The sequence below is a fragment of the Perca flavescens genome, chromosome 11 (genome assembly GCF_004354835.1).
Source record: "Perca flavescens isolate YP-PL-M2 chromosome 11, PFLA_1.0, whole genome shotgun sequence".
Taxonomy (NCBI): domain Eukaryota; kingdom Metazoa; phylum Chordata; class Actinopteri; order Perciformes; family Percidae; genus Perca; species Perca flavescens.
In genome coordinates, this window is record NC_041341.1 from 29072047 (window position 1) to 29089336 (window position 17290).

The window sequence follows — 17290 nt, forward strand, 5'->3', positions numbered from 1 at the left end:
TATGCACATAAACATGTTGCTAGAGTCTAGGGGGAAGGAAACTTGGTGATTTGTAGAATGGAGCGGACATGCTTGTATATTTGCTTATAGTAATGCCAAGTTTTATTTGTGGCATTTCTCTTGAGCGTAATTGTACGCACTGATTCCTCAATAACTGAGGAAAGCTAACAGGAAGTAGTATACATTTTCAGCATGGAAAACTAGGTTATGAAAGTTATGCTGTATATGGATTAGACACATTTTATCAGAACATAACATATATTACACAGCAGAGAGAACTAGAGTTGGACTGCATAAATACAAAATTAAGGTATTTATAAGATTGGCACATTTGAAAGATTGCTATAGGAAATATCCGAAGTCTGTAGCAAAAATCTGGCATCTATCTGTTCACATTTTATAGGTTCTATTAAAGTTAAACGTATAAAAGTGCATCTCATGTAGCTTCTTAAACTTCCACTTAAGAGTGCAATGACTACAGGTCCTTCTTGATATACTTTGTTGTAGTTTCCAGAAAGGCCTGGGACATGAGCCCAGCACCCTTTGCTCCCAAAAACACTACTAGTGCATCACTGGGGATAGGTGGCATGCCCCTTTAAGCAGTTGTTCCCAACCTTTTTTCCTTGGCGCCCCCCCTACTCGTGTCTAAGAAAAGCTGAGCCCCCCCGAAACCGAAGTGGAGGTAACTCTCGAGATAGAGCCTTACTTTCTTTTTTGATACAGAGGAGTCATCAGCACTTTTACGTTTCTCCGCCATGTTTCATTCATAAAATAGTGATGCCGTGGCGGCAGGAAGAACAGCTATCAGCTGATCTGATGACAGCAAGGGTCCCAGGTTAAGAGGTCCCGGAGGTTTTGCCTACTAAGTAGCCTGCCTACAATTTAAGCGAGAACAAAAATATATAGTTTTCATACAGACTTTTGTATACATTATATATTCTAGAGTATTATAATTTTTTTAACGTGCAAACATTTTTTTTTACCTCAACCTCAAACCAGATAAAGACATGCGTCCCCCTGTGTTCTTTGCCGCCCCCTGAGGGGTGCCCGGACGCCAGGTTGGGAACCACTGCCTTAAAGGGTCACTGAAGAGTACTTAATGTTTTGAATCAACAATCTGGCGCATTAAATGTCCCCTTGAACTCAAAAGCATTCTGTCTTTGTGTAGCTTAGCCACACAGTCCCTCTGGGTGACCACAGCAGTTCTTTTTCTGTGTTTCCCAAGAGTTCTCTTCAGTGTCACTTTGAGGAATGAATACATGCTTCAGCAGCTGGTCTGCAGATGGCCGTAGTCTCTGGTCACTGGAGTTGAGGGAAAACAAATGAAAATAAGGGAACTTATTCCCAAACATGACTATTAATAAAACAATGCTCTGAATTAGGTTGCTTACTCAAATAGTTCCAAACTCATAAGTATGTTTTATTATAATTACATTAGGAAAAGATTCAGAGGGTATGTGAGTGTTTGAAAGGAATTTGCCAGTTTGCATTGACCAGGGAGGACAACAGGTCTTACCTTGTCAAGCTGATTGCCACAAAATTCTTGGCGTTTTCTGAAAACCCATCTGGTAAGGAGGGCATCAACCCTCTTTGAGCCCCAATGTAGAACAAGGCAGCCATCTTGTCCATGTGTGCCAGTGGTGGTTTCCCTGTGGCCATCTCAAACACAGTGCAACCCACACTCCATATATCTGACTTCCTGCCATATCCTGTCTCATTGATAACCTGAGGAGCGGAAAAAATGCTAGGAGTCAGGCAAGACTTAACGGGCAATTTTACCTTAAGCTTGCAATGAAATAAATAGAACGGTAACACTTTAAAAATGGTACAGGAATTATCATGATTTCATGCATGAAAAAAGCATGAAGTCAATCATGTTGTACTTCATGAACTATCAGCATTGTACAAGTATTTCATTCATGACTTAATGCGGGGACAATATGTTAATTAATGCATCAATTAAGGTATTTGAATCATCATGATTTCTGATTCATTAATGATGTTCATGTCTTCTTCACAGGTATATGTGTAGTTAAAGTGACAGGCTAAATAAACTGAATTGTAGTGTTGTAATCATGAATAACTAAACATTACTTCTTCATTACTTCATCATGTTTGTGGCCCTTCAAATAAAGTGCTGACCCGGTCCATCGTTAACATTGATACATAAGTTATGAATAATGGTGGCATATGCCCCAATCTCTGTGACCCCACAAATAAAAAAAAATAATAAGTGTCTGAACACAAAAAAAATGTCTTGAGATTTTTTTTTGTTAGTTAAAAGTAAGATTAATAAATATCCTGCTTGGGTGAGCATTGTTCCCAGGCATTTGTGTTTGCCTTATGTTGTTATAAATAAAGCAAATATAAAAATGCATCTGCAGTATACTGTATTTTGTGTCAATGTAGTGACCTTTGTATTATTTTGCCAACCCACTCCTTTCAATCTTAATACATTTAATTTCATGCCACCATAAATTATATCTTATTTATCAATGTCAAAGATGGACCAGGTCAGCACTTTATTTAACAGGCCACAAACATGATGAAGTAATGAAGAAGTAATGTTTAGTTAACAATGATTACAACACTACAATTTTTTAAGAATATATGTACACTGCTGTGACTGGTCAGTATTTTTGAAGAAGACATGAACATCATTAATAAATCAGAAGGCATGATGATTCAAATACCTTAATCAATGCATTAATTAACAAATTGTTCCTGCATTAAGTCATGCTTGAGATACTATTAATCCTTGTACATTACTGATAGTTCATGAAGTACTACATGCATGAATTCATGCTTTTTCGTGCAGGAAGTCATGCATGAATTCATGATAATTCAGGTACCATTATTATAAAGTGTTACCGATAGAACATAATTCAAAAAGAGCCATCTCTACAGATGAGAAGAAAATCGCTCTATATCTACCTCTGGTGCCATCCAGTAAGGTGTGCCGTGGACAGACTTGAGCAGATCGCCACTGTTGCTGGCAGTGTGGTTCAGGCAGCTGAGACGGCGCGCACAGCCAAAGTCTATGAGCTTGATGACGCCAGTGGGCATCAGCATGACGTTGTTTCCCTTCAAGTCCCGATGAATCACTCTGTTCAGGTGAAGGAAGGCCACCCCTTTCAGGATCTGATGGGTGTAAAGAGCCAGGACACGCTCTGGCAGAGGGCCAAACCTGAGGGCATGAAAGGGACAGTGTTAAAGGCATTAGTAAAGACCAATTTATCAACAGGTACTCCTGGGCTCGTTGTCAAGCTGTTTGGAATCAACCTAACCTGTGAAGGATGCTGGCGATGGATCCTCCTGGGACGTATTCCATGAAAATGGAAACCACATGCTGATAAAGTGAGGTACCCAGGAAGCCCACAATGTTGGTGTGTCTGAGGGTTTTGAGCAGCTCCACCTCCCCCTGCAGACGACTGTACTCCCTCTTTGCATCGTCGGGGTCAGAGGCATCCAGTCTCACCTGCTTCACAGCTATCAGCTGGCCCTGGCTGGTCAGGCCACAGTACACCTGGTAAGAAGGCAGCAGTGATCGCCAGGGTTAGTTGAGCACCAATGTCTTCTGCGGTATCTATAATGTTTTAAGTATTTTTACAAGATTACTATAGAGAGCATGGTTGGACGTTGGTGGTGTTTTTTAAGCAATATGAGAGCATCAAAAAGCTGGAGTTCTGATGGTCAACAGACCCACGGTTAGTGATACAAAGACACAATCTACATTTTTCTCATGCTTAAATGTGTCCTTAGCCTTTCTTTGTCAATGTAAATTCCCATACTTACTGTCCCATAGGCTCCCCTGCCGAGCACTTCACCCTTTGTCCACGTGATGGCGTCGTCCACAACCAACCCAGAGCCAAGCAGAACAGCACCGTCTTTTGAATTAACCTATAATATGGGATAAAATGCACCAATTTAATCTTCTTTTTCACCACCAACATCTGGGCCTCTGAAGCTTTAGTCAATGAGAATAGTTTGGTTGCTCTGGAATATTAAGTCTATTTTTTAATAGATTCGAGGGTCACATGTGAACGTTATTGTGTCTTATTTTTTCATAAGGGACTGTACGGAAATTATTAAGTTGGTGAGGTGGACTGAACCTTATGTTTTACTTTTTTTTTTAAAAAGGCCCTCTGCAGGTTTTTAAATGTCTTGACTTGCAAAAACAATGTCAAAATACTATGTTAAATTGGTACATGTTTAATTGTGTAGACCCTTAATGTCTTAATGGAACTTCTAATGTTTGCCAGAAATGTATACATTAATAAAACCCTGATATAGAGATAGAACGGTGGACCTGTGCATGTGGAAAAGTCCACCTTTATCAACCATGGTGCAAGTGAAGGTCTGTTTATGTAACTAACTATATTGCAAAAGAAGGCTGAAATAAAAGATATACCTAGAAAAGAACCTTACCCTGTCCTTCCAAAAAAGTCAGACTACCCCACCTTCAGCCAAAAGAAAAACTATAATACCCTCCCCCTTTTCAGACTGCCCCTAATCATTTTCATACAGTCCCTAATATTTGTAGGGTTGTGAACATGATTAAATGTTGTTTTTATCTGATTTCTTTTCATTTTCTTCTTTAAAATGTTGATTGTTCGAGATAAAATCAAATGAGTAAAGTTAGTGTTAAAAATGTGCACTTCCAAATCACTCTTGGCTATATGAAGTTATGACAATGCTTCTGTTTTGTTACTTTTGACCATAAAAGTTTACCTCAGGGATTTTATTTCTTCCTGACACTCGCTCGTCTTCTCTGTTGGACTCCATGTTTTCGGAGCCTACGGATACATCCCTCTCATCCAGTGAGATCAGCTCCTCGGCCAGACATTGCAGCAGGTCATCTGTAAGCGGCCCGTCCCCCACCTCATCCAGAAACTTCCGGTAAACTGGTGACATGGTGGTGTGGTTGCTGCTTGAAGACGCCCATGTATTAACCTTTAGCTGTTCGGGGCTTTGAGATAACACAGGCTCAGGAAACGGTCGGTTTGGGTTTCCAATTTCTTGCATATTCATGTGCAGGTAACTATAATCCTCAGCATGAGATGAACCTGCTGGCGTAGTCAGTGTTTTGTCATGAGATTTGATTGTTTCAGACCCATATCTAGAAAGATCCTCCTCTATGGTAGATAAGATAGTATCTTGAGCCGTTGTATGACAAATGTCAACATCCTTAGAGAGAGCTAACTCAGCCTCTGCGTGCCCATCTGATTTAGGCATATCCTTGATTTTGTGTGTGCCTTTCCTTGGTACAGGTTTGTGAGTTTTAACCCTGGAGGACGCAAGTTTTTGTTTACTTTTAGCTGAAACCACTACACTCTCCCCCAGACTTCTCCTCTGTGCTTGTTTCAATGGTCTGTGTTTGACTTTATGGCACTGTTGTGTCTTCCTCGGCGGAGCAGACTGCACTTGTCTGTCCTTTACTTTCCCACTGGTGCTGGAAACTCGTAGGTTATCATAGATCGGACCAGCAAACATCTCGTAGATGGCCGGTCCTTCATCCCCACTCTGTATCTCCTGAAACATGTCTTTGTAGGTGATGAAGTCCACGGCAGATTTAGACCTCGGTGTCCCAGCTAGACCTGGTCTCTTCAACTGACGGACGCTCTTCAGCTCCCTCAACGGTGGAGCTCTGTTGCTGTTCGTCATCTTGTCAGGATTTCCTCTTTTGCCCTGATCAATGAGCTTCTTTCGTGTTGACGGGGTGCCAGTGTAACAATGAGCACCTTTAACAGATTTAAGCTTCGACTTTCCTTTTGTCACTGTCTCTCCACCAATTATTAGCTCGGGGCTTTTCCTGGTTTTATCTATAACTTGTGTGGAAAGTGAGGAGTACTTCAGACTCTTTTTGGACTTGTTCCGATTTAAGATGCTTCTGTCTTTGTGTGCTAGAACGTTGAAGGACTGCTGGCTGGTTTGAATGTTTGCTCTTAGTTCACAGTTCATGTTGGTTCTTCTCTCTTTGTTTCGGACAGGCTTTAAACCTTTCAACATCCTCTCAGCTCTCTTGGGATCCATGCTTGATTGTGGAAGGTTTACAGCTGGAGTAAATAACTGCATTTTCTCCTCAGTAGTGCTAGTAGTTAACTTTCCATCCTCCCTACAAGGGATTGCGTTATCTACTCTGATTTCTTCCAAACAGGAAACATTCATTGTTCTTTTTGTCTGTTTGATATCCTGCAGGTCATTTCTGTAAGTCTCTTCAGAGCATGCAACAACATGACCTTGGTCATTATTCATATTAAATGTTATCCCATGGCTAGTCTCAGGCTCCGGGGTGCAGCCCACATCGTTCTTTTCTTCCTTAGACTTTGATGTGAAAGGTATTTCACTGTTCACAGTTTCTCCTTGTTGTGCATAGTTACGTTTTATAAAGGACTGACTGTCAACGGGCTCCTTTGTATAGTTCACATTGGTGGCTTTGCCTTCACAGTGAGAGTTCATAGCTTTTTTAGTGCTGAGAAGATCGCTTGTATGATTGACAGGCTCTCCATCCAGGTCATGTGCTGATCTGTGGATCGCTGAAATATGACTGATCCTTGACTGAACTTTAAAATGCTGCCGGGTCTCCTCAACCAAATCAGCCTCGGTGGAGCTCACATCGTTTGAATGCGGCAACAACCTGTCTCCTACGAACTTCAGATGTCTTTCTCCTGAAGCTCTCTCACGCATATCCCTCTCATCTTCCTCATCCTCCAGGTCGACGGAACTCTGGCTGCTAATGCTGCTGCTGGAACCACTCTCCTCACTACCCCCCTTAGTGGTCACAGGGCCAGTGCGTGGGCTGCCCCAGTACAGCCTCTCTCTCCTCAGCCGACTCCTGGAGCAAAGTGGGCCCCGGCTGATGGGCTTCAGGGGAATGTGGGGCTTTAGTTCTGGCAGAGCCGCAATGTCCCTGGGCCTTCTGTCTAGTGGTGCCAACAGCTTGGGTGTTCTGGGATGCAGAGCCGGCAAGGGACCCTGCGAGAACTGCACAGAATATGGACGTTGACAGTAATTCAATGGTTCAGACTGGTGAGGTAGACAAACTATTAGATGGATGAAAAGAAAAAAGGAATGCAAGTATGACAACTCAAATATGTGAAGATGCTATAAGGAGGGTTTTCTTGGTTGAAATTCACCTTTTGTTGATTTACAGTGTCTTGAGAACCCAGTCCTGCAGGCAGGAAGAGATTATACATTTTAAACGACATCCACACAAGTATCAGTATCAGCAAACTACAATGCTGATTTGATTTTAAATCGGTCACTATTCAAAATGAATACCACAATAGTTCTATTCATACTTTACATACAACACAGCTTCCTTTTTATGCAATCCCTAAAGGGACATGGGGAATCCTCTCTGGTGCAGACGAGAAACTTTTCTTGTGACGTGAGCATGTGAAAGTATCTCGTGCTCATGAGATACAAATCTCAGGCTAGCAAAATTATGCCAACGAAGTACTGCTAAAGTGTGGCTAAAGTTAATATTTCACATTCACAGCATGAAATCGTTTACCAGTTACTTCATCATCTTTAAGTGTGTTGATGGAAAATGTCATTGCGTTTTCCAGAAGATGAATACCTCCTCCTCTGCAGCAATTCTGACTAGAACTCAGATTGGTTTCTTGTGAGCATGAGATACTTTCGCGTGCTCACGAGAAAAGTATCTTGTGCCCGCGAGAAAGTTGCACACAAGTAGAAAAAAAACCATCACAATGTCCCTTTAGGGGCTCCGTACCCTTTTGGATATTCATAACATATAAGGAAATGAATGTAACTCCTCTGTTCTAAATATAATACTGCTAAACGAGTCAAAGCTTTTATAACTCCATTTACATACGGGTTTGAATGTGTGCTCTGGCCTGCATCATAGTGGTTGAACACAGTAGTGGTTCCATGATGCTGGGGGCTGATTGGCTGAGCTGGCTGTGCTCAGCCACAGACAGCAGGCCGGGGGAGGATGGGGATACAGCAACCACACTTCTTGTTCTCTGCCTGTGAGGGACAAATCAAAATCAGATTTTTCTGTGTGTGTGTGTGTGTGTGTGCGCCACTGATTTATTGTGTACAAAAAAGTGCAATTATTAGAAAAAGGAAGGGCAGTAAGATAGATGTTCAGTATTTCATTCAATGTTTAATTTCCACCCGTCACATTAAGCTGGCAGTATTTTTTCAATCCACTCTCTGATGGTGGCAATGAACTGCTACGACTACCATTTGTAGTCACTGTTCCTTTATCTTTATTGTGACTATTATTTGCCACTGTTCATCGCATCCCCAACCGGCACCGTCAGACACCGCCTACCAAGAGCCTGGGTCTGCCAAGGATTCTTCCTAAAAGGGAGTTTTTCCTCGCCACTGTTGCACTGTCGCACTAAATGCTTGCTCTTGGGGGAATTATTAGAATTGTTGGGGCTTTGTAAACTATAGAGTGTATTCTAGACCTACTCTATCTGTAAAGTGTCTCGAGATAACTCTTGTTATGATTTGATACTATAAATAAAATTGAATTGAATTGGCAAGCAGGGTAACGGATCGATTAGCTGCTATTGATTGGTCTTTCTTAAGTAATGCCAAATGCCGATAAATAATGAGTCCAGCTGCAGCATGTACCTGTGTTTAGGTGGTACTGGCAGGCAGGAGGCCCTGGTACTCAGCAAACCAGGTGAGGGAGCAGGATCCAGATGGCTCCAGCGTCTGCTGTTGTCACCCAGGCTCGGCAGAGACAAACCTCCTGTGCTGAAGAGGAGAGAGCACAGAAAGGTATGGGGTTAGTTTTGCCTTTGACAAGGAGAGAGTGTAGGTCGCTCGGGAGTTTGTTCGGGTTTAACAGAAATTCCAAATGCTGACGAGTCTTATTGCCTTGTGCTGAGCTGAACATAATGCCAAAAGCCTCATTTTCCTCCCATCTAGCTCTGTTACTGGAAGCTGATGCTATGAAATTAGAGACCTGCTCAAAGACCTTTATTCTCCTTGGAGAGCTTGGACTTGATTCAGTGGTGAGAGCTCCACATAACAGACAATGAGCTGATTCACCAAAGCCCTCTCTCCCCCTGTCCCTGTGATTCTAACCTGTTTGGGTAGAACAGGTTGTCCTCTGGACACAGTGACAGGTGTCTGCGTACAGGACAGGAGTGTAACCAGATAGGAAACTATTCTACTTGTTGGTGTAAAGTAAGAGGCAGTTGTTGACTAGCCCAAGGAGTGTGCTGTTTATACAAGTGACTGTGTGTGATGGAGTGTTAACTGTACGCACATTAGATGTTTGTGTGTACACAACTGTTTGTGGTTACTGTACGTATGAACAGATGTTGATGTGTGTGTGTGTGTGTGTGTGTGTGTGTGTGTGTGTGTGTGTGTGTGTGTGTGTGTGTGTGTGTGTGTGTGTGTGCCTGATGTCGTCCCTGCCCACCTGCTGTTTCCATGGCGTTTTGGAAACAGAGGGGGATTCCCTTATCTGCTCCACACACGCACGCACACACACACACACACACACACACACACACACACACACACACACACACACACACACACACACACACACACACACACATACACATACACATACACACACATGAGACAAAATGACTAATTTGCACTCAAATTTAAGTTATATATACCATATTTCTGGCATGACAAAAGCAAAATATTGTCTACTTTCAACTATTTTAATAATTGTTGAATGTAATATTTTAATAATCTGATCTCACATTGCATTTTCTTAACTGTACAGTGTTTTTTGAAGCAGTCGTTTAGGCTGGGAGTTCATAAATGTTAAAGAACAATGTTAGTCTGAGGTTTGTGAAGTTCATGCAGCACCTGTATCACTTGACAGGCTACAAATTTGCTCTATTTCTACATTCCTAAGCCATCGTAATACACGTAACCACAGGTAAACTGCTGCCAATATTCATATAGAACATATTGATACTTATCATAGAGAAAACAAAATTACCTGTTTCTGAGCCTGTTGGTCCACTCTGCTCCCATATCGAGAATACGTTTAAGAATTTAATCAGATAGTTCCTCTCTGTTTATTTCTTTATTTCTCCACAACCTAATGATTACACCTTTATTCTGTTTTTGCTCTCTGTATTCTCAACATGTCCTTTCCTCCATGTAACACTGTCTTTTAGTGATCTGCTCAATCTTCTCTGCGTCTCAGCAATGCTGTTGTGGCTGAGATACAAGACCAGCAGGCAGGTTTCTCAGCTGAGAGGTCGTATTGTGTGTGAGACCCCTCCCACCTAGTCACGCCTCCCTCTCTCCGCTCCTTGTAGAAGGTGATCTGATGGCCTATTTGGGAGCTGACAGTCTCTTTCTTTGTCACTATAAAATGCCAGAAACAGTTCAAAAGTTTGACCTTTTTCAAGTAGTTATTTGGCATCAAAGACGCTCATATCACCTTCTTGTGTTTTCTCTTTAGCCCTTTTTTCCTCTATGGACTTATGACACAAGTTTGGCCCCTACTTACAAGCCCACAAAGTAAAAACGAAAATTTCGTACATCAATAGTCCACACCTTAGCCCACTAAAACTCCAGGAGTCCTTGAAAGAGTCCTTACCTTGGCGGAGGCCTTTGTGATGGGCAGATAGAGGAGGGGACCCTGGAGACTCCAGCACTTCCTGGAAGAAACAACAGTGAGCAATTTATTATATGTCCCAGTCTTTAAAAAGCAGAGGCTGGTAGAAATCCTGCAGAACTGATGTTTTATTTTATTTTAATATATTTCCAAATTAGAGTAAATAATGCCCTTATTTCATTTTGTAACGAAGGTTTTAAATTCCTGTGTTCTCAGTTATTCGGTGAATACTTTTTCAAAGCTTGTCCGGAATGCAAAGCAAGAAGAGATTACAACAAAACAAACCACAAAGGCATGCATTTCATTTTTCAGTTGTTAATATGATGGAGCTTGTGCACATGTATAGAAGTATAGCTTTATATATAGATATAGCTCTCTTGGTGGTTCGGAAGTCAATTTAAACATTACAATTTTAATGATTTTTCAGTTATTCCAAGTAAACCCTTGGAATAAAGTGTAGTTTTTTTTAGTAGTTTTAACACTTTATGTACACATACATTACAATTGAGTGTGCCAGTTGGCCTTTGAGACTCGTATAGCACCTGCTCTTCTCTTACAGCTAACCAGCTGCCCTACTTGTCTGCAGCATCTATATGGACACCCATAATGCCGTAGTATGGCAGCTAAGTGTCAGCTACCCAGAGCACCCCTCCTACACACACACAAACACAAACACACACACACACACACACACACACACACACACACACACACACACACACACACACACACACACACACACACACACACAGCCAATTACTGTTTCCACATGTTTGTCTTCTGGGTGACCACTCACTGCCAGTCTGCCTGTGTGTCTGTTAATTGTGGCTACATGGCTACAACAGCCAGACTGTGGCTATCAGTGAACCGTGCAGACCTCTGCACTTGCATGCGTGAATACAACAGATCAATAATCGAGGCGGATCATACAGGTTTTGTTTCTGTCATGTTAGTCTCATTTGAACCGAATGTTGTTCCCTAAAACCTGGACAATTCAATCAATTACTGAATCCAAGCAACCTCTCTCACAAAGCACTCACTTACCCCTGTGTGGCTGTAAAGGAGAAAGTCGTGCTGATGGGTTGGTGTCTGCGTGGGGGAGGCAGCAGTCGACTGACAAGGACAAAGGCTCTCGAGGTCCAACTCTATGTCCGAATCTCCAAACTCTGAGTCCAAATGCTGGCATGGGTATTTGTCAAGGGAGTCTAGGAGTGACATGGAGGCAGCATCTGCGCAAAATCAGAAATGTATTGACGCATCAAGAAGGAAAACTTTTTCTCCCAGTTACAACAAGAGCAGGTCAGGAATTTAAAAAAAATACTCCAAACTCCACACCTCTGTGCTGTTTACACAAAATGTATTTTCCGTGCACAAGGTGAGGAAGTTAGTGTTCTAAAAGTCAGAAAACAACATCTTTTTGTTTGTTTTTGATCTCTGTTTCTCCATCTATGTGTCACTTTCACGAAGGCTCTTAGCAGCATGCTGGCTCAAGCATACACAAACAAGCCTTTCTTATAACCTCCCTCATAAGTGCAGGCTTTGAGTGCTACTGCAGAGGTTTTACTCTGAAAAACAGGGTCATGAATGAACTTGGTATGCTGTTTGTGTGTATGCCTATATGTGTGTAAGAGAGAGAGAAAAGTGTGTGTGTGTGTGTGCGTGTGTGTGTGTGTGTGTGTGTGTGTGTGTGTGTGTGTGTGTGTGTGCGTGCTTACACATAATCATGAATAGGTAGGTGTGTACATGCATGCTTTGCACTAAACGCCCAGTTTAATAAGTAACTGATCAATGAATCAGTAACCAACGTAAAGCCAATAACATGAGGAAGTGTGATCAATTTCATGTGATGAGAAGGCCATCATATGAACAGAGAATTAAACGTATTTGTTACTCAAGGTTGCAAATGGGTACCTATTAATTAATGCATGTATAGTACAAAAGTGTTACGTTCTTTTTTTCAGTTTCTATGTTTTACTTTTTCAGGTCATGTGTTGTATGTGATCCTGTGTAGGGAAACAGCATACAAAACTTTTGTTAACTGGATATTGCTAATCAGATTATATTTATTTTCGAACGATAACAGCTTAAATAGCTTGAGAACGTACTAATAGTTGAATAATCCGTACTTTCCCAAAGCAGATCACGTGCACTGTTTGGATTAAGATCTGAATTTCACAAGCATTAGTAGACTTTTTTGGCCACTTGGCTAAGCTGTAAACACAACGCTGGCATTTTATCACAGTACGGAGTTGATATGGCCAACTTGCCAGTTAACAGTTACTTGCAGACACTGAGCAACAATAGCATTCATTTGATGTTGTGATTTTGCCCCCCTGACTAATGCATTCTTTCATTTTTAAGTTTTGGTTTTGTCTCCAACAAGTCCTAAAGGATATACTTGGATCTATAGCTGCTGAATGCTCCACTACAGTCATGTGAAAAAATTAGGACACCCATGCTAAAGTTGACTAAAAAGACAAATAAAAAAATCATCTTTTGGAAATTGATCTTAATGCCTTAATTAAAAAAATGAGGAAAAATCCAATCTTGATAAAATTCCCTTGGCCTTTGGAATTAAAACAGCCCCACATCATCACATACCCTTCACCATACCTAGAGATTAGCATGGGGTACTTTCCATAAAATCATCTCTCAATGCAAATCAAACCAGCTCTTAGGCTAAGTGAAATAAAACCATGCCAATCTCTAGGTATGGTGAAGAGTATGTGATGATGTTGGGCTATTTTAATTCCAAAGGCCAAGGGAACTTTATCAGGATGCATAGTATCCTGGATCCATGAAATAACTGGCCTTTAAAAATAAAAATCTGCCTGCCTCTATGGGAATTTAACATAGGGGTGTCTATACTTATGCCCCCTGTATTTTAAGGAAGAACATATATTTATTTACGATATATTATTCATTCACAAAGAAAATTGGTGTCCTTAAAGATTGGATTTTTCCTCATTTTTTTAATTAAGGCATTAAGATCAATTTCCAAAAGAGGATTTTTGTATTCCTCTTTTTAGTCAACTTTAGCGTGGGTGTCCTAATTTTTTCACATGACTGTATGTTCACTAGCTAGTTGCTAACTTTGTCTGCCTGTCGTATTGTGTGAGCACGTAGCATACAGTCAGCTTTTCTTCTGAAACAGCTACCCGCTGCAGTTGGAAACCAGGGCTGGAAGTAACAATTTACATTTACTCTATTTACTGTAACAAAGCCTTTGTACTTTAAAAATTGGTACCTTTACTTTTACTTAAGTACTTTGGTTACACTTTACTTGAAGGTATCTACATAAGAGTGACATGACACTGTCATGAACGTGTCATGAACATTATAAACAAGTCATACATGTTTATGACATAATGCTTCTGTCATTAAGTGTCATTCGGTTTTTGTCATGACAAGTTAGGGTTCATGTGTCATGAGTGTCATGTGTTCATGACAGTGTCATGTCACTCTTATCTAGATACCTTCAAGTAAAGTGTTACTAGTACTTTTCATCACAAGTATCGTACTTTGCTACATTTCAAGTCACATCGGTTACAGAGTGAAAACAAAGTCACATTCAGTTGACGTTTAAAAATGTTATGCAGAAAAGTTTACTCAGAGTACATTTTAACTGACCTACTTTTTGCCTTTTAAATTTATTTTAAGTTAATTTGTCCACAAGCACTTTTACTTTTACTTGAGTACAATGTTCTAGTATTCAATCCACCTCCGTTGAAAACAACACTGATTGATTGAATTTGCGAGCGTTGGCATGTGCTGTGCTGTTGTTGTGTGAGTGTAAGTGTGTACCTGTGTGACTTAGGGCCTCAACCATCATATGAATGATGTCCTCCTTCAGAGGGCTGTTGATGTTAGCAGCGTAGTGGGAAGCAGAACGGCCACTGTGGTCTCGTACCCGCAGATCGCTGATGGACAAGTTTAAAGACAGAGGGAACAAGTCTAAGAAGCAGTGTTGTGGTACTCAAGATCAGTCTTGGTCTTAAGACCGGTCTCAAGACCACTTTTTGAAGGTCTCGTCTCGGAATCGACCGCGTTTTTACTCAGTCTTCTCTCAGTCTTGGATAAAGAGGACTAATTTCAAGACCGGTCGGGGATATCACCAAACTGCCTGTGCATTGTCTGATTTATGTGTTATCATCATTAATGTGATTGGATGTAAAACATCCTGCTTCAAATGCAACCCATAACTTCACCCATTTCTAATTTGAAATTGGTTACTGTCAATCCGCTCTTGCCGCCCCCTTAACACGCACTCCCAAAAGAGACAGGAGAAGAGGCTCAGCCTGTCTGGCACTGGTCTGGTCTGGTCTTGTTCTTGTCTCGGTCTCAACCCCGCAAAGTCTTGGTCTTATCTTGGTCTCGATACACTCTGGTCTTGGTAAAGACTTGGTCTCGCTTTAGGTGGTCTTGACTGCAACACTGCTAAGTAGACACAGAACGGCTGATATTTAAAAATGTGTTCCCTTGGCGTTTACTGTACATTTCAATTCGGTGTGTTAATGTCAGCAAAAACGTGAGCTTAGAATTATAAGGTTCTATCTCCGTTTAAGGTAGTTCTGAGATATTGAGCATCAAAGTTTTTACATCCCAGCTATTTTGTGAGATGAAACCTTTTTATTTTATTAATAACTAACTAAGAAAATATTTTTTTACAAAAATAACACCACACAGGCATTAATAAACACGTAAGGGATCAGATTATGTCAAAAACTCAATTTCGGCCAAAAGTGGAGATAGAACCTTATAATTCTAAGCTCACGAAAAATTGTTACTTTATGCCAAAGAAATGTCAAGCCTTGTTGGTGCACAAAGTAGAATTATTATTATTAGTAGTAGGAGTATTTTAATTCAAGATGCAACTGCCTCTGACTGCTGGTGGCGTGACTCTAAAGAAAAGTTTGTGCGTGTTTGTATGTGTGCTAACTTTTCTTTAGTATATTAATGCATGGATAAATGTGTGTGTTCTTACGCTGAGAGTTCCAGCAGTTCCTTTACCACTTCCACAGGTCGGTGTTCCCATGGCAACGGTATCGCCTCAAACAGGTCAATGTCCCGAACAGCAAGCATCACAGCCGTCACGCCGTCACAATTAGGAACATTCACATCCACCTTGTCTGTCTGAACCTGAAACATGCCGACAGACACAAACATCTACTAGAAGGGCAATCAGAGAGTGCAGACCTCTGCCAAGGCATGCCCTATTTCACAATATTAATACATTGTGAGTTGTGAATTTTCCCAGTCTGGAACTCATGTTTCTGAACTTTCCGACATCGCATGAATGCAGCACAAATCTCGCAATGTTGACGAAAGTGTAAAATAGTGAAATGGACTACACCATTTTGTAAACACAGCTATACTGAGAAATACAGAGAGAGTTGTGTGGAGCTGATAGTCTTAATTAGCTTTGGATCAACTCATTTGGCGATGGCTTGACGTTCATTCATATAAATAGTTGCACCCTATAGCTTTAAATCATCATTTTAATAATTGAATGTATCTTTTAAACACCTAAAAATTCTGTGTGCTACAGCAGTAAATACAGTTGGAGGCCAGACATAAAACACACAATACACATTATTCACATGCCTGCTGTTTAGATTACACTTATTATTTGAACGAAAAGCACCTGATGATGTTTCTCCCTTTAGTTACACAAAGTTGCACAGTGACATCATGAGACATTAATACCCAGTTGTGTTTTTGTTATCTGGAAACTTAGTTGTTCCCTTTGCTCATCAGGGACATCCTCTACCACTCACTCTCTAGCTGTGTGGGAGTCTTACCAGCAGGTGCTGTAAAGAGTGCAGGTCTCCCTGCCAGGCAGCCTGCAGCAGCTGTGCCTGGGGAGGCAGATGAGGCCTCGACATCCACCCCAACACTTTCCCCTGGAGCTCAGGAGGGCTAATGTGGAGCGCTGTCTGCTGGCTGCAGTTACACAAGGTGACATCAGCCCCAGCCCCCAGCAGCCGCTGTGCCACCTGTTACAGTAACAACACCAGCAGGTCAAACAATGAATGACACAAACAGGAAAGTCGGTAGGTGTTTATCACACGTACATCTGTAAATGAAAATAGCTGTTTTTGTGAAGCTACAGACCTTCTCCTTGTTGATACAAACAAGGCTTTGTACATGGGTAAATTCTCAGTAAAAATCAGCTGTAATTACAGTAAATGTGAGTCATCTCATTTCACAGGAGATCAGTGGGGGGAGTGTCTCCGCTGTGTTACCGGTAAGTCATATGCTTGTTTTGAACATGAAATTTGATTGGCCCCCATGGTGCCCCTTCCCAATCCATCAAAGCACTTGCCTGCCTGTTCTGACAATTTTCCCAGCCCTTGTCACATGACCAATTACTGTTTCTATAATGACTATCCAAAATTCTGATACCATGGAACCAGAAATTGAAAAAAAAAAAAAAAAAAGTGGCAGACTGAGCCTATAGTATAGAAAATGTGTATTTTATTCAGATATATAATTTGTTTAAAATGAAAACAAGTGAAATTACTAATGAATGTGATGTTCTATTTAGCTGAATTACAATTAGTCCCACCTGTGTCACCCCACTTAAAAACTCCTGGAATCACCCCTGTTTACTAGTGAACAATGGACTGATATTAGATCTGCTAAGTGATAGGTGACCAAAGCTAAACCATAATTACACAACACTAGACACTCTCTCTCATACACACA

General features: G+C 41.1%; 2 protein-coding genes across 2 annotated transcripts; both read right to left on the bottom strand.

Moving 5' to 3' along the window:
* Nucleotides 1–974: 974 nt before the first annotated feature.
* Nucleotides 975–5765, bottom strand: map3k19 (mitogen-activated protein kinase kinase kinase 19). Its single transcript, XM_028591878.1, has 6 exons — nucleotides 4732–5765; nucleotides 3796–3900; nucleotides 3288–3526; nucleotides 2935–3187; nucleotides 1517–1725; nucleotides 975–1302 (listed from the first exon to the last, which is right to left on the bottom strand). Exons 1-6 carry the CDS (start codon nucleotides 5662–5664, stop codon nucleotides 1170–1172), a joined length of 1872 nt encoding a protein of 623 aa, XP_028447679.1. The 5' UTR covers nucleotides 5665–5765; the 3' UTR covers nucleotides 975–1169.
* A 4207-nt stretch (nucleotides 5766–9972) lies between these two features.
* Nucleotides 9973–15673, bottom strand: LOC114563537 (uncharacterized). Its single transcript, XM_028590326.1, has 5 exons — nucleotides 15567–15673; nucleotides 14387–14502; nucleotides 11627–11811; nucleotides 10565–10625; nucleotides 9973–10329 (listed from the first exon to the last, which is right to left on the bottom strand). Exons 1-5 carry the CDS (start codon nucleotides 15662–15664, stop codon nucleotides 10145–10147), a joined length of 645 nt encoding a protein of 214 aa, XP_028446127.1. The 5' UTR covers nucleotides 15665–15673; the 3' UTR covers nucleotides 9973–10144.
* Between the last annotated feature and the right edge of the window lie 1617 nt (nucleotides 15674–17290).

Bases quoted from the DNA above. Each gene is read 5' to 3' on its own strand.
- map3k19 (XM_028591878.1), bottom strand. From the start codon at position 5,664: ATGACGAACAGCAACAGAGCTCCACCGTTGAGGGAGCTGAAGAGCGTC. The intron at 3,901-4,731 runs GTAAACTTTTAT...CCCATATTATAG, and splicing joins GAAGAAATAAAATCCCTGAG to GTTAATTCAAAAGACGGTGC. The intron at 1,303-1,516 runs GTAAGACCTGTT...CCTCAACTCCAG, and splicing joins GTGGCAATCAGCTTGACAAG to TGACCAGAGACTACGGCCAT.
- LOC114563537 (XM_028590326.1), bottom strand. From the start codon at position 15,664: ATGCTTGCTGTTCGGGACATTGACCTGTTTGAGGCGATACCGTTGCCA. The intron at 11,812-14,386 runs GTACACACTTAC...GATTTTGCGCAG, and splicing joins TGAGGCCCTAAGTCACACAG to ATGCTGCCTCCATGTCACTC. The intron at 10,330-10,564 runs GTAAGGACTCTT...GGCATTTTATAG, and splicing joins TCACAAAGGCCTCCGCCAAG to TGACAAAGAAAGAGACTGTC.